The sequence below is a fragment of the Leptinotarsa decemlineata genome, unplaced genomic scaffold, assembly GCF_025532065.1.
Source record: "Leptinotarsa decemlineata unplaced genomic scaffold, Ldec_3_MD MMD2_tig00004307_RagTag_RagTag, whole genome shotgun sequence".
Classification (NCBI taxonomy): domain Eukaryota; kingdom Metazoa; phylum Arthropoda; class Insecta; order Coleoptera; family Chrysomelidae; genus Leptinotarsa; species Leptinotarsa decemlineata.
Window position 1 is genome coordinate 11935368 of NW_027412606.1, and position 16592 is coordinate 11951959.

At 33.4% G+C, this 16592-nt stretch overlaps 2 protein-coding genes across 2 annotated transcripts in view; one reads left to right on the plus strand and one right to left on the minus strand.

The window, feature by feature from the left end:
- LOC111512673 (uncharacterized) overlaps nt 1-16592 on the plus strand; it is a 94281-nt gene that overhangs the window by 29626 nt on the left and 48063 nt on the right. The window lies entirely within an intron of this gene.
- LOC141483958 (uncharacterized) lies at nt 1552-3875 on the minus strand. Its single transcript, XM_074179098.1, has 3 exons — nt 3771-3875; nt 2222-2495; nt 1552-2109 (listed from the first exon to the last, which is right to left on the minus strand). The coding sequence occupies exons 1-3, from the start codon at nt 3873-3875 to the stop codon at nt 1556-1558; spliced, it is 933 nt and encodes a 310-aa protein (XP_074035199.1). The 3' UTR covers nt 1552-1555.

Here is a 16592-nt window from a genome sequence, read left to right on the forward strand (position 1 = left end):
TTTTGTCAAACCGCATAACTCCAATTCATATTAATTCATATTATTCAACTATTCACAATATGAAAATCACTTTTCTATTTGAAAAATATAAAAAAAACGGTAATTATTTCGTCAGTGTATTTAACCACGATTGTTAAAAAACTGAATATGTAATAAAAAAAAAGACTTGGTAGAGCACTGTTGACATGACTATTACTAACATATGGACAACTAGGAGTTAGTGGGTTGGAAATAACAAAAAACCCTAACAAAAGATACGTGGTTTGGAAATTCCTTTTATTAAATTCAACGAATTTTTTGGAGGTACGAGGTTTATATCATTGGTGTAGAGCATTTTCTACAACAATTTGATATAATAAACTCGAAATTGATTTTCGTGGAGTTACATGGTTTTACAATTAGGCCGACGCTATGTTAATGAAATAATACAAAAATTAGCAGTTTTTTGGAAATCTAACATATATCCTATTTTGAATCATAGTATCAGTCAGTGAAACTACAAAGATTAGATGAAAAACTAAAGTCAAATTCAAACAAACTTTATTCAGATGAACTTACAATAAGCACTGTTGAATTGTCATTGGTTTTTTCTAGCCTACATTCGGTACCAAAATCTTATTTTTGTTTCTAATATTAAATTTATGAATATCACTTTGTCAAAAATATGTCATTGTTTTTCCATTTTAAATATACACTCTTTGAATGTATTTCTTGTTTTATTAAATTATCTAAGTAATAGTACAATTTTTTTGAATTAAAAAAAATAAGAAAAGTAGGTCTTCTGAAATTTTATTTTTTAATTCAGTGATAATGAATAATAACATACTTCAAGATTATATAATTATTGCATGTGATGTAATAAATTTAATGATATATCATTTAATAAGAGAATCCTGTAAATTTATTAGAGCACATGCAATAACAATGACATGATCTCATACACGAAGTATGTTATGATTTATCACTGCATGTTGTTTCAACATATGAAACTCTCTTAAACGCCTTATCACCCGTTCAACGTGGATTCGCAAGCTGGCAATTATTTTAGTTTGTCGAACTTCAGTTTTAGTCAATTTTGTACCAGCTTTTATACTGGGTGGTCTTAATAGTTTCATACCCTTTTCATGAAGTATCTGTTCGAAGTGCTTGAAACCCCTATCAGCTAAGATGTAAGTTCCCAGAGGTAATCCATCTAAAAAGTTACAGTTTTCTACTATTGCAACATCACTTGTTCTACCACCAAACCCATGAGAAATATAATTAATTAAACCATTAGGTGTGCATGATATTAAATATTTTACAGTGTTCCCTTTTTTGTACTCCGACCATGTCAGAGTCTGATGAAGAGTCTTTGATGGCTTTTGTATATCAATTTCTAAACCATCTATGATGCAGCTGATATTATGATAGTTATGTCTAAATGCAATAGGGAGATTTTTTTTAATTAATTTTTTATCCAAGTTTACAATGAACGGTCTTAAAAAACTAGCTATTATTTGTATGTTTGTTAAAAATAATTAACTAGCATAAGATAATGATATTCCAAAATTATCTTCTAGTTCTGAAAAAGTGCTATTCCATCTAATTTTTTTAAGCATAACAAAATGTATTCCAATTTTATATTCGAGTGTTTATGTATCAACTGAATTAAAAAATAACATTCTTTAGAAATACCAACATACATCAAAGGTTTCTTATGAATTAAACCAATAGTACTTTTGAGACACTTTAATTGTTCAATAGCCTCACTGGTATCTGTAAGATGACTATCGGAGTCGGTGACCCTTGATGATGTTACTACGGAAGGTGATCCACGTTGGCTTTCAAAATTAGAAATATCGCTATCTGACCTATCATCTTCAAGTAAAATATTTCTTGTGACTCCATATTGTGATGCTTGAAGACGATACGGTTGAATCTTAAAGGGTGAAGTGTAACGTGAAGTCGTGGAAACTTTGAACGGTGAAGTAGAAATACTCTTATATTGCCATTTTGTTTGCACCGCTTTGCTCCTATAATGTAAATTCACTTTTGTTGTTACTTGAACAGATTTTTCTACAGACATGATAAGGTCGGTTATTGTTCCTTTATCTTGAGACTTTGGCAATTCTGAAAAGACAAATTATTTAAATTAATTACCTATTTCTTTGATATATTGAATAAAATGCCTATAAACATATTATTATGACTTTATAAGCAGTCTAATAAATTGATTATTTACCTTCAGACTCAACAATTTCTCTTAACTCATTCTGATCTTTTTGTAAGCTTTCTTCATGGATGTCAGTAGCATTTTCACTTTGTAGACATTTTATGACAATGTCAAGTCTTTGCCTTTTAATTGATATTTCTCGAGAAGATCCAGGTCCACCATCAGATAGCTGTCTTTTGCGACCCTGACAATAAAATTTTGTTGGTACAGCATTATCTGTTAACAATATTTTTTTGCTGAAGCCCATGGTGTACCTCATATAGTTAGTTGTGTCTTTTTCCATCTGTAATTCAAAATATTTACTTAGCATGTGAAGTATTTGATATTGAGGGGATAAGTAATGTTTCACATCTATACATAAAATACTATACTGTATCACTAGTTATAAATCATGTTGAAATAAAATCACCATTCGTAAAGGATGGATATACACTACTTGAAACTAAGGGAAAACATGAGTAATATAACATGAATAACAAAAATAAAATATTACTTACATGAAAGTGATCTTCACACATAAAAATATTTGTGTGCGATAAAATGCTGTTGGGATCTCTTCGAGATAACTGTAACCATTTTCTACGTCTTTTGGGATTTGTTGGAACGGAAACGAACACTTTTTGTGGAGTATGTATAGTGGTGTGTACACTACACACCATTTATAAACCATTTTGTCTGATAAATAGACCAAAGTAATAAAATACATATAATAGGTACTGATTTTAGTTGTTTTTGATAACTGTTTACTTGCTTGAAACGTCACAATGTCACGTGACGGCAGCCATTACAGAAACAGCTTTTTTGGCGCAGGTTTAGAAATTTGAATTTTGAAAACCATTTTTACTGAAAAATACATTTTAAATCTCCTAAATATTAATGGAGGAGATTTCTTACGTAGTAAAGATTCATTTATAATGATTTCCAAAAATTAGTCAAACAGCCTATTAAATCGGATTCTTTCAACTGTACACTGGATTGTTTGAATTCTTTAAATGATGTAAACTGTCGAAGGTAGGATGAAAAGCCAATAAAAATAAATAAAGCTGTCCTTAACCATATTGTGCTCCTTTTTCATTGTATAAAATTTATACAATTAAAAAATAGCACAAGTCATGTGGTAATATTAATATAGTTTGATGTCTCATTCTGAATTTAAATGGTATTCTAACTCCAAACCAACATGGATTTCGATCGAATCATTCCACTACAACGGCAATTATTTCTTTTCATTCGAATCTTCTACAGTCTGTTGAAACAGTCAAAAATCCCACAGGGATTTTTTGTGACATCAGCCGTGCCTTTGACTTCGTACAACACGTAAATCTCCTAGACTATATAAAACAAATATTAGAGGTATTCAGCATTAATGGTTCGTATCATATCTTTCAAATCGCATCCAAGCTGTCAAGATACAATAATCGAATGAGCATTATAACGAAACTTCCTTTTCCGATGTGTTGAATAATGACATAGGTGTTCCTCGAGGATCAGCTTTGGGGTCAATCCTTTTTATTCTCTATATCAATGAATTTCCATCTGTTTTGCAAAAGTCACTCACTTGTTTGTACGCTGATAATTCTTTCTTCCTATTCAAAGGAAAAGATTTGCCGGAATATAAATTCTGATCTTGATAACTGACAAAATTGGTTAAGTGAAAATCCATTATTTTTGAATGTCTCCAGAACGAAAGCAGTAGCTTTTCATACTGCCCAAAATATTAACACCGTAGACATTAATATTGGAATATCCGGTGTTGAAAATAGAAAGCCACTCGGTTGGGGGTTCTTCCATTTTCCATGGATCACAATGTATAATTGGAGAATTTGAATGCAAATTCAACTTGAGAAACTCCTTATTTTTCCAAGCAACAAGTACAGAAGCCAGAGTATTCGTAGCGGGTCGTTAATTGAAGCGAATTTCTCCAGCCTCCTTTCAGCAATATTAGGCTACATTACTCAAAACTATATTGTATACAGTCTAGTGGAAAACCAGAGCCCAAACACATCGCATTTACGATTCAACAAGAGACAGTGCTTTTTCGACCCGTCACAAGGCTAATCAATGGTGTTACGCTGAACCACAAATTCGTTGCTGTAGTCAACTGTCCTTAAAAGACAAGCCTGAATAAGAAAGGTTGACATCTTCCTTTACGAAGATGCCATCTATGGGATCGACAGAGAATTCACTATGTGCATATCAAAAATTAACGAGTCTCTTCAAGGCGATTAACTACAAAACCAATTTTTAACATATAACGTCAACGAGATACGTTTTCTGTCATTCACTGCAGCTGTAAGGCAACTAGTTGGAAACTAAAGCCCAAATACAACGCGTTTATGATTCAACACCAGACAGCGTTTTTTCGACCCGCTATGGCGTCTTCGTGAGGGTAGATATCGGCAACTTTTCTTACTCATGCTTGTTTTTTTAAGGACAGCTGAGTGCAGCAACCATTTTTGGTACAGTCTAACACCACTGATGAAACCTATGGTGAATCGAAACAGGTGTTGAATCATAATACGTCGTATTTGGGATCTGGTTTTCAACTGTTACCGTACAGTGAAAGCTGCAGTGAGAGACAGAGGGCGAATCTCGTCGCAGCTTGTCTTTGCAGCTGACCACCTTGGAGTTTATTTTCGATCTTCGAGGATTGAGTTCTCTTATCTTACAGATGGAATTTTCATAAAGAGAGATATTTTTGACCTTTCTTACAGTAATTTATGTCTCCAAGTGATAAAAATATAGAATTGTTATCAATTTTCATTCATTTTTATCAAGAGTCCCAATTATTTCATTTTCCACACTGAGAAGGCTGAGACCAATTCAGTAGACTTCAAAACGGTTTGAAACATAAAATCAAAGTTTTTTTATTGCCTTTCTTGATACGAGTAACTGTTGAAAACAAATTTCTCTAACACATATAACACATAAATTTGAGGTTTTGTTTTCTGATTAACAGAAAGCATGGCCTCAAGTTTACTTACAGATTAATATACTCCAAAATCAAACTACCAGAAATCAAGAAATTTGTATCTCTAACATACTTTGGTAAAAGAACTAACAATTGCGGGTTTTTTTAGAAAAAAACAAAGTGGCATTCAGACCACAAGCCAGGTTATCTGATTTCCTTTTTATTGTCAAAGATAAAGTGGTCAAGCAAGGGTTGGAAACTCAATTATTTGAAATATTTAGAAATTCATAAGCATAAGCATTGCGGATGTAATCTACTAAATGATCAAATCGATCTTGTTCACTCATCAGTTTTCAAATTACCATATCCACATTGTCATAGGTAAAAAAATGTCAGGTAGTACTCAATTAGGTTACGGACCTCTATTATTACTTATAGTAGATATACAGTGTGACCCATTTTTAATGGAAAAACCTCCCTAAAATTTGAAGTTGTAAATCGATTTTAATATTTTTTTTTAATGTCAAGTACTGAAAGGTCTACCTTGCGACAAAATTTGAAATGTTCATTAAAGTTTCAGGGCATACTACGATATTTTTTCTTTGTTGAAAATCGGGATTTTTTATTGGCGATTTTTTTATTGAAAAAATCACTACGCCACTGGATTCAGAGTGCCTCTAAACAGGTGTGACCAAAATTTCATGGAAAAATATTCATTATTAACAAAGTTATGACAACTCAGAAATTCGAAAACTCACACATCTAACAGTTACAATATATCATTTTTTTATGATATCAACAATAAAGTGCCGCCAGATGAAAAAAAAAACAAATAGCGTAAATATTTTTGATGAAAATAACGGAATTACATTCACACAATTCAACTAACAATGAAGCAAAAAATGTTAATAAACGTAACTAATAACTAATTATTGAAATGTTTCTATTCAGTGCAACAATTAATTCTAACTTATATTCTATTAGCCTCTACTAATCCACTACGTATTTCGATACATGTGTCGTAGCGCTTACGAATGTTTCTGATTACGTTCCTTAGTTCTTGAGGGCTAATGTCTGCACATACCTGTCGAATTCTTGCACAAAGTTCATTTTTATCTCTTGAGCGGTTTTGTGAACCTTTTGTGTGAGAAGTCCCCAGAGAAAAAAGTCCAAAACTGTGAGGTCTGGAGATCTGGGTGGCCACTCTATAAACGGACTACCACGGCCTATTCATCGGTTTGGAAAATGTTCGTTAAGCCATTGCCTCACAGCTCTGGCATAATGAACTGAACACCTATCTAACTGGACAATTAAATTTGATCGTTCATTGATTGGCAGCTCGTGAATAGCATCCCAAAACTCTGTGTTTGAAAATTCTAGAAACCTGTGCGCATTAATGTTTTCCTCAAAAAAGAAAGGACCAATAATTCGTTCGTTCAATATCCCACACCAGACGTTGATTTTTTGGGAATACTGGCTTTTACAGTTTATTACCCAGTTAGGATTATCCGCTGCCCAATAGCGACGATTCTGTGATGACACTACTCCATCTGTAGTGAAAGTGGCTTCGTCGGTATATAAAATATTTTTTAGGAAATTTCTATTGTTTAAATTTCCCCCTTGGACCCATAAACAATATTCCAGGCGTCTTGCTTCGTCGCCTTCTTGAAGTGTGTGTAAAAATTTCGGGCTGAAAGGTTTAATATTCTTCGCCTTGAGACATCTCCGAATAGTTTCTCGTGGAATATTCAAATCTTAAGTGGCATTCCTTTTACTGGCATTAGGATTATTTCCGAAAAAATCTAAAATGATTTGATCATTCCTGTCATTCCTGTTTCGTCTTTGTACAGGATTACTTTTTAACATCATTTTTGTTATTGCACCAGTTTCATTGAACATTTTATTTACCGTACCGCAGCTAATACGAGGACGATCTGGATGTCTCTCATTGAATACTCTACAAACCTCTCTAGCACTTCTAACGTCATCTGCCGAAAGGCGTACAATTTCAATTTTCTCTTTTATGCTCAATCTTGCAGCCATGACACAAAATAATTCGAAGAACTGTAAGGTGAATATTGTTGACAATAGTACACTTGAATCTTTCACTGTAATGTCAAACTGTGATATCATTTCCATGGCAACTGAGATTTAAATTGAAATATTAGGACTTAGTTTTAGTTAATTTGCGTGAAAACTTGAATGTAATTTCGTTATTTTCATTAAAAATATTTATGCTATTCATTTCATTTTTCATCTGGCGGCACTTTATTGCTGAAATCATAAGAAAAATATTCTCATGGTTATATCTGTTGAATATGGTGTTTTTTGTAACTGTTAGCTGTGTGAGTTTTCGAATTTTTGAGTTGTCATAACTTTGTTAATAATGAATATTTTTTCATGAAATTTTGTTCACACCTGTTTAGAGGCACTCTGAATCCAGTGGCGTAGTGATTTTTTCAAAAAAAAATTGCTAATGAAAAATCTCGATTTTCGACTAAGAAAAAATTTTTTCAAATTCAAATTCTGTCCCAAGATAGACCTTTTAGTACTTGACATTTCAAAAAAAAATATTGAAATCGGTTTACAACTTCAAATTTTAGGGGGATGTTTCCATTAAAAATGGGTCACACTGTATAAGGGCTAATATTATGATTTATTTATTGAAAAAGTGTTTGAAAATGTCCTTAAGGGATGAAACTGCAGTGGCAACATCAGTTACCAATAAAAGAGGTAAAAAAACATAGTAAGTTTCATTTCTCATTTTTCATGATGATCTTCTACCACGAAGTAATGGCTACATCCATCAATTGATGTATATAACTTTTTGAAAATTCAGGATAAAATTTTTTCCAACGGAAATTTATTTTATTTTGTCTTTCGAACATGAATTTCAACTTATGAACTTGCCAATCAAAAATGTTATGAAAATATTAAATAGGTACCTAGTTGCCTTAAATATTTATTCGTATCCAAAAATTTATTGATATAATAAATTGTGTTCAGTTTGTAGGTTGTCGTTTAGTAGATCTAATGTGAACTTGTGTGAGCTGAAATATAAATATGAAAGGTTTTGTCTTTCCACTTTTTCATTTTCATACAAAAAAATTTGGAAATCTTCCGAAGAAAGAAGTGCTTCAATTCAAATTAAATCATTTACAAAAAGTGTAGATCATGCAAAGAAGTAACTTGCAGAGATAAACTGGAAGAAAAAGCCCTCTTATATGAAAGTAGTACGCAAAACTTGATCTCTCCTAAAAATATACACCTTTCAAGCCATATGCAACTTTTCACAACACATTTTATACTGAGAAATTCTCAAGTTTCAACTTTTTTCGAGAATGTTATACCACGTGGTATTTAAAAAACACTTAGGTTTCAAAATGAAACCCTTTTATCCGAATTTAAGAATTAATTGATTGTTGAACAGTCATTCATATTTTTTCTAAACTATTTACAAAAAACTATTATAGCAAGACATATCTTTTTTTAAATAAAAATTAACACAACATATAGTTCTGATAATTTTTTTCATGAGCTTTTGAAAGTTCACTTACATATCAGTTTCATTTCTTCAGCAGCAGAATTCATTGACAACTGTTTTACTTTGCGTCACATGTAGTTTTCATGAAACTGATAGAAATGTAGAACATTATGAAGAAATGAACAAGAGATAACGTTCGAAGAACCCATTCAAAAATTGAGCGGGTACCAGCATTGAATTCAACGCAGTATGAGAAAAACTGAGGGTTCATTACTCTCATATAGTCAATCTTGTATGATGAGATGAACAATCGTGAGAAATATATATAGGTAGATAAATATTGCTTCGGTAATAGTGAAAGTAACTGATAATATAATTATCTCTTAGTCGCATTGAAATTGGTATGTTTTCTGATATAGAGGTTCAAACTTGCGTAAAAGATTTGAAACTAAACAATGAAAAATATAGAATCGAAAAACAATACGGTTTCAGGTCAGACCGAGAATGCTATATCAGATTCACCTACAAAAATATATGCCAAAAGCTGTTATTTGTGTCTTTTTTTATGATCAGGCACTTTTGGTGACTAACAATATGTCAATTCCGAGTATATCCGGAGATATCTGGAAAAAACAGAAATTTCGGAAAATGGTTTTTATTTTTTTCTGGCTTTATTTTTCGAAGGATTTGAAAATAAATTGCACTTCCACATTGGCACTTTTTCCCTGCTACATAATGGTTTTTTCAAATTTGCTATTCGACGTTTTGTCTTCCGGCCACCATCATCAACTTTATTTTTTCTTATGGGCGCTATATTGGATTCTTTCTGTTTTGAATAGAACCAGATTTACCTTTCCAATGATGTATCATAAGCTATCATTATTTTTCAAAAATTGGAGATATTGAAAAAAAAATTAATTTTTATCATAATAGGCTTTAACTTTGACGTTTCAATTTGTTACTCTCAATGATATTTTGTTATTGGGTGTCATTGAATTTTTGGCGAAAAATGGCTTTCACGAATGAAGAAAAAAGAGATATGATACAAATTTATTACAGACAGACAGAGCTGCTTTTTCTCGAAATGTTACAAGTATATAACTGTACAATGTAGGTGTGTCACCAGAAAACGATTATATTGTAAAATCAAGTTTTTTATAGGATTATTCAACTGAAAAGGAAGTGAACTGAGGTGTGAAGGAAATGTGGTGAATAAATACTTGTGATTGTATAGGGGAAAAAAGATCGAAAAATTTCGGAACTTTGAGAGCTGTAACTCTGGAAATAACAGGGAGTACCAATTTTTTTCTTTGATGTATTCGTAATCTACATGTCAAAATACGTAGGTAAACACATTTTATTTTCAAAATCGGGAGCAGCCTATCTAAAATTTCACTTAATTTTTATTAATTGGAATTGCATATTCACAATAAAAATAACATTAATTTTTCAATATGCCCTGCATATCCGTCTCAAGTTTGGCAAGTTTGAAAATCTCAACCTAGTTGAAAATACATTTTTCTGGTTAATCTGTAATCTCACTTTTTTCTTGTTTTTTTCCATTATTTTGACAGTAAATAAGTCTTTTCAAAGCGTTGGTTGTTACAAGGGCGACTTCTAGAAAGTTGTAAAATATTTTGAGTACGAGAAAGTTATACACTCCTCAGCAAACTTTCATGTCTCAAAAAGCCAAACTTGGACCTTTTCTCTCTTATGCTCCCGTCACTAATGATACCCCAAGGCTATATAAAAATGAATAGTAGAGAGGCTTAATGATTTGAAAATGATTTTCATGGGACTGGAAAGTAATATACAAGTTGGTATCAACGTGATGTCCTGAGTATAAAAAATAATGTTGTCACTTTCCCAGCTTGTGAACTGAGAATCTAAAGAAGATGGTGGTTTGAAGCGAGGAATTTTTTTGTCATCTCGATAAGTAATTAACCGATTTTCATGAATGATATGAAAATAGCCAAGTGATTGAAACTTTGCACCAGTCATGTTAAAATTTTCATAGCACATCTTTAATTTCTCTCTAAAAATGTCTGTATGAGTAAAAATTTATCATAAAAGTTAAACTCCATAATGAGTTTGTTATGTATACATGAATTGATGACAATTAACCGAACTTGTTTTTTAAAATAAAAGGGATATCTGTCAAAAATAAGCAAAACGTTAACTTTATCCTAGTTGCATAAATTTTGGCATATGGATATAAAATTGCCGTAGACACAACTTTTTCAAGTAACTTTTTGTTAAATTTGATCTAGAAATGCATTTTTTCAATTTTTGTCAAAAAAAAAGTTGAATTCGACAAACAGGGCTATTCAAATTCGTTTTTGTACATGGGGATCTCGTAAATGATAAGAGATACAGTGTCGGTTAAATTATGGCAAAGTTGCTTATTTCAGAGACCTATTCAGTGATGTAAAAAAATTGAATATAGCTCTTCCGGTTCTATAGATATACAGGAAAAACCAAAAAATACCAAATTATTTTTTTGCCTATATCTTCTTCCCAAATTTCTGCCACCGCAGTTGTCGGGTGATTGGTCAAACCACCAAAACTGACATAAAAACTTGGCAAGTTGACTTGGATGTCACACCAATAGGTGGTTCCACTTATGTCTCTCTTGCGTTAACGCAGTTATTTCTATTAAGTACTTTTCTTGGTTTTTCACAATTTGTCTTCAATCGAGGACCGCCTGCCCGGTACTGACGATGCCCAATAGGCTGAAAAAGCTGTCTACCGGTTCAGGTTTGGGTGCTAAAGAATGAATGAATTTCAAATGATTTTTCTATGTTTGACACTTTATACTTCAAATAAATTAAAATGAACACGTGTCGCGGTTTTGTTAACTTTCAAGTGGAAATCTCACAATAATGTGTGTTTTTTGAATACGAAATGAATATTTTGATGTATTTTCGAGCCATACAACAAACTTAGATTTTTTCTGAAAGCTTTGGCAAAGTTCTGTCTGTACGACACGACGAATTGTTGGAAATATCTGTGAGTGAAGGCGATGACATCTCCCCTTACGAGGACGCCATGTATGAGATTGACAGAAGACTCTATCCACGAATATCAAACATAAAGGAGGCTCCCCAAGGCGGTCAGTTGCAAGCCAAACTTCTATATTGACGGACGAACGATATTCGTCATCTGTTTGCTATCTAGTTTAAGCGGGAGCCCAAAAACAATGCATTCGTGACGCAACACTAGACAACCCTGTTTCGACCCGTCATAGGTATCATCAGTGGTGCTGGGCTGACCAAAAAAAACGTTGCTGGACTCGACTGTCCTTAAAGAACAAGCCTGATGACAAGTTGATGATATATTCCCTCACGAATACGTCATCTATGAGTCAAACAGAGTACTCAATTCTCGAATATCAAGATATTCAGCAACGTATTTGTGGTTCCGCTTAGCTTAATGAATGCGTTGTAAACTACTCAAAATAAATATAGAGACACATTCTTAAAATCCAATAAGTAAAACATATGTATTATTTCATGATAAAAACTTCTGGTGTGTACTCCACATTGATTCTTATCATGTTCCATTCGGTTGTCGTTTACTTTTTTTACTTTTTTTGTACTTTCAGCTACAAAATCATTAACATAAAAATTTTGTATTTAGTTTCACTTTACTTTCGTTCGTGAAAGGTATTAAATTTCAAAATTTAAACAATGAATGTTGATGTATTGGGTAGAAGGAGGATACGTAGGGTATACCTCAACGAATTTCAAGTTGCTAGAGCAGTGGCATTGATCGAAGTAAGGTATTCAAGGCGTCGTGTAGCCCAAAAGCTTAATGTGGGTCATTCTACGGTTTCCAGAGCTTGGAATCGCTACCAAATTTACGGCATAGTAAAAAGAGCCCCTTATATCAATCGACAAAGGGCAACAACACGCAGAAAATATCGTTTGTTTCGGCTTTGGACAATTAGGGGTTGCACCGATTCTGCAAGAACACTGCAAAATCTCCTTATAGAAGCTAAGGGAACGCGAATTTTGAACCAAACGATACGAAACCGACTTCAGGAAGTGCAACTCCAAGCAATACGACCTGCTAGAGCCTCTAGATTAACTCCAGCTCATCGAGGAAATCGTAGAAACTTTCGTCAAGAGCATCGTAATTGGAATTTAGAGCAGTGGGCCAATGTAACGTTTACAGATGAAAAAAAAATCATGTTATTCAACAATGCCGGACGTGTTCAGGTATGGAGACGTCCCGGTGAACGCTATTTGGGTGACTGGGTGCAAGAAATTGTTCTATTTGGAGGTGGATCGATAATGATATCGGCTGGTATAATTTTGACAGGTCACACAGACCTTGTGGTCTTTCGGGAAGGGACTTTAACGGCTGACCGTTACATAGAGGAGATATTGGAACCTCATGTCGTCCCATTTGCCCAAAACATGGGCGCTGGGTTCATTTTACAACAAGATGATGCCAGGCCACACGTAGCCAGGGTCGTGAAAAATTTCCTACAGGAACACAATATTAATGTCATGAGATGGCCAGCTAATAGTCCGGATTCAAATCCTATTGAACAGCTCTGGGATGAACTGGAAAGACGTTTGAAGGATCATCAACCCTTTCAATATCTGAACCAACTTGCAGATGCTCTTTTGACGATTTACGAGCAGTTACCACAACAAAAGATAAGAAATTTGGTGGAAAGCATGCCTCGTCATTGTGCCGAACTTCTTAGAGCCAGGGGTGAACGTAGTCAATAAATTTGATTTGTGTTTGACACTCATTTGTATTTCTTTTTAATCGTATTACCAAACAGTATTTTGAAAATAAAGTAAGTTAAATTTAATAACGGCACCTATATACTATTTTATAAATATAAATGTTTGACAAAATAATAAAAATTTTTTACTTATTGCATTTCAAAGACCTGTCTCTATATTCATTTTGAGTAGTTCATTTGGGCTCTGGTTTCTAACTAGTTGCCTTGCAGTGAAAGCTGGTAGGGTGAGACGTAGGACAAAAAATCTCGTCGGCGTCTTCGTAAGGATAGGTGTCATCAACCTTACTTTCAAGCTTGTCCTTTGAGAACAATTGAGTCCAACAACGTTCAGTTATCAAAACTGAACACTGAGAGAGAGATACATAGGTACATACAAGAAAATTAATATTTCGGGAAAGTAGTGGCTTTTCAACAGGCATATACCAGAAGCCTCCTGTAAGTAGTTGGAAGAGATGAATATTTAGAAATTTCATTTCATAATATTGATTTTCTTGTATGTAGGTTTGTATCTCTCCTCGATATAGTCTTCAGACATGTTTTGATCTATGTTATATTGGGACATGAAATGTTTCTTTCCCGCTTGGGGCTTTATTCACGAAGAGGAACTGTTACTAGTTAACAATATTTCTCCTAGACGAAAGTTTCATATATGAAGCGCAGTCGCTTTAAAATTATTAGAGTCCTAGGCACTTTGAGGGCTAGATGGAATCTTTCTTCCACCGACGAGAGGTAATACCTCGAAACCATAGTTTGTAGGTGATCTACTTGAATAATTTCAGCATGGTTCTGATGCTGGATGAACGATAAACATCTGCGAGACTAATCTTGGTGAGGTATCTTGTATAAATGTCTGTCGGATATATTTCAATATCCAGCGTGGTATTAGCCGGGAAAGTTTATGGCAGTCATTTACCAGAACTTACTGTATATGTTATTGTAATTGAGGTAAATCGTTTAGAGCTTTGGGGTTGTAACATTTCATTTTTCAACTCTTCATTTTGCATTGTGTGCGATACAAAGAAACCATTTTATACCGATTTTGAATTATTTAAAATTTCATTTTCTATTTTCTCTGCTGACACCTATTCAAAGTCCATATTGTTTATTTTGATTATTTGCATTCACGTTACGGTTAGGTATACAAATAGACGTCAAATAGTACACTTCTTTTTTGTGTGAAATCTTCCGAGTGTAAGACCTATTTTTACCTTCAAAATAGATAAAAAAATGCTTTCCTGGCCCTTCATATGTAGTTGGCCATCCTGGTTGGTGCCGGGTAGTGATGCGACACCGCGTACCAGTGTTGCCAACAGGATGAACTACAAAGTCGCTATAAATGAATCAAAATTCCGCTACACTGCTTCATATTCGACTACGCTTGTATATCTGACACAAGCGGTTGGCGCATGCGCCCTATCCAAAATAAAATACCACAAAACTTACAGTTTGTAGTTTGTGTTCAGATATCACAAAACTGAAATCTCACTAATGTCAGCAATCAGGATCCTGCTAATTTTCAATAGCGCAACTCAGTAGATGGATTTACAGCAGTTAATTTTTGAAAGCTGTCGTCTCGACGAAATATTTATTAGCTTGAAATAATGATTTTGAAAAGTAAAAATGAAAATCAATTTGTTCACGTACGCATAGTCGCACTGAGCTCTCGAACGATCATTCGCGACAGGTCTAATCCATCCTTTCAAGTTGTATCCAGACAACCAATGTTGAGAAAAAGTTTGTTTTCGAGATTTTTTGTATTTTTGTTGAACATGTCCCATTCCTGTCAATTTCTACTGCGGTACTGCTACTGCGGTAGCTCTTTCGCTCGAGTTACAATCGGATGAACTATCTTCCATTTCCACTGTTATTTGTTTCATATAATTTATAATACTCGAGACTCTCGAGACTTTCAGTTTCAAGATATTGGAGGTTCTTCTTCTCTTTCATCATGTTATGGTCTCAGCTACTAAGATTATAACGTATCAGCTGTCAGCTTCGAGTGCTGTCCACTGTCTCTTCTTACATATTTTTTTCAATATTAATTATTTTTAGAAAATTCCGCTACTTCATTTTCAAATCCACTACGCTGCTACTGTCGAGTAAATTCCGCTACAGTAGCGAAATTCCGCTACGGTTGACAACTCTGCCGCGTACTGGAACAATATGTATTGGCTTGCAGACATTAGACATTCCTTTCTCCATGGTGATCAATCCGTCGAAGTGAAATTTAATTGACGAATGTGGCTGTTACCAGATATTTGCAAAACCTATGATAATATTTTTTTTATGTGAAAGTAGTCATTTCAACGTTGGAACTGATTCTGAATAAATTTCTTCGTAGACAGTGGTGTTGAAGAAATATTGACCGATAATTTAATCATTAATAATTACCCCAAACTTAGAGTGTTCTTGTACATTGCCAGTAGAAATCGATCGAAAATTGGGAATTTTATAACTTCACTATCATTGGTTCTGGTTTTGTCTAATCTCTGCACGTGGAATAGAAAATACGATTTCTTTTTGAAATAGAGATCACGAATGCATCTTTTCTCAAATATTTCAGATAATTCGCTCCAAGAATTCACTTCTACGTAGTCACTGCACAAAAAGGCATAGATATGTAAGTAGAAGTCGTACATGAATTCGAAAATATAAAATATTCACTTCAAAAACTGAGAAGGCAAAAGAGGAACAAATTGCAAAAAGAAGAGGAGCCAAAGTTGTTCATTCAAAATCAATAATATTTAGGAGAGTATCAGCACAAAAAATCAAGACTTTCTTTCTGTTGTTTCAACAACTCAAATAATGGCAATCTGGCTTTTAGTTTTGACAAATTATTATTAACACTATTATAACAGTATAACAGTAACAGTATAAAAACAAAATCAGAATATATATAGTGGATAATGAATATCATACAATTCTTGAAAATATATTTTGAACTTTTTCTGAAACTTTTTTCATGAACTACACCTCACGATTTGATCTCCAAAAACTTTATTTGAAAAACATATCATATGTTTCGCTAACACAGTAGCTTCTTCAATGTGATTTGAATACTACAAGTTGCTTCTTACGCTAATATTCATATACCACAGGTAACTACAATTGGGACTATCTTAATCAAATAACCTAAACCTCTACAATTCTTTTATAGACCTACCTGAGGTACCTCTTCAGTTATTATTACCTGGAGCATATTACCTCACTTCTACATCAATAA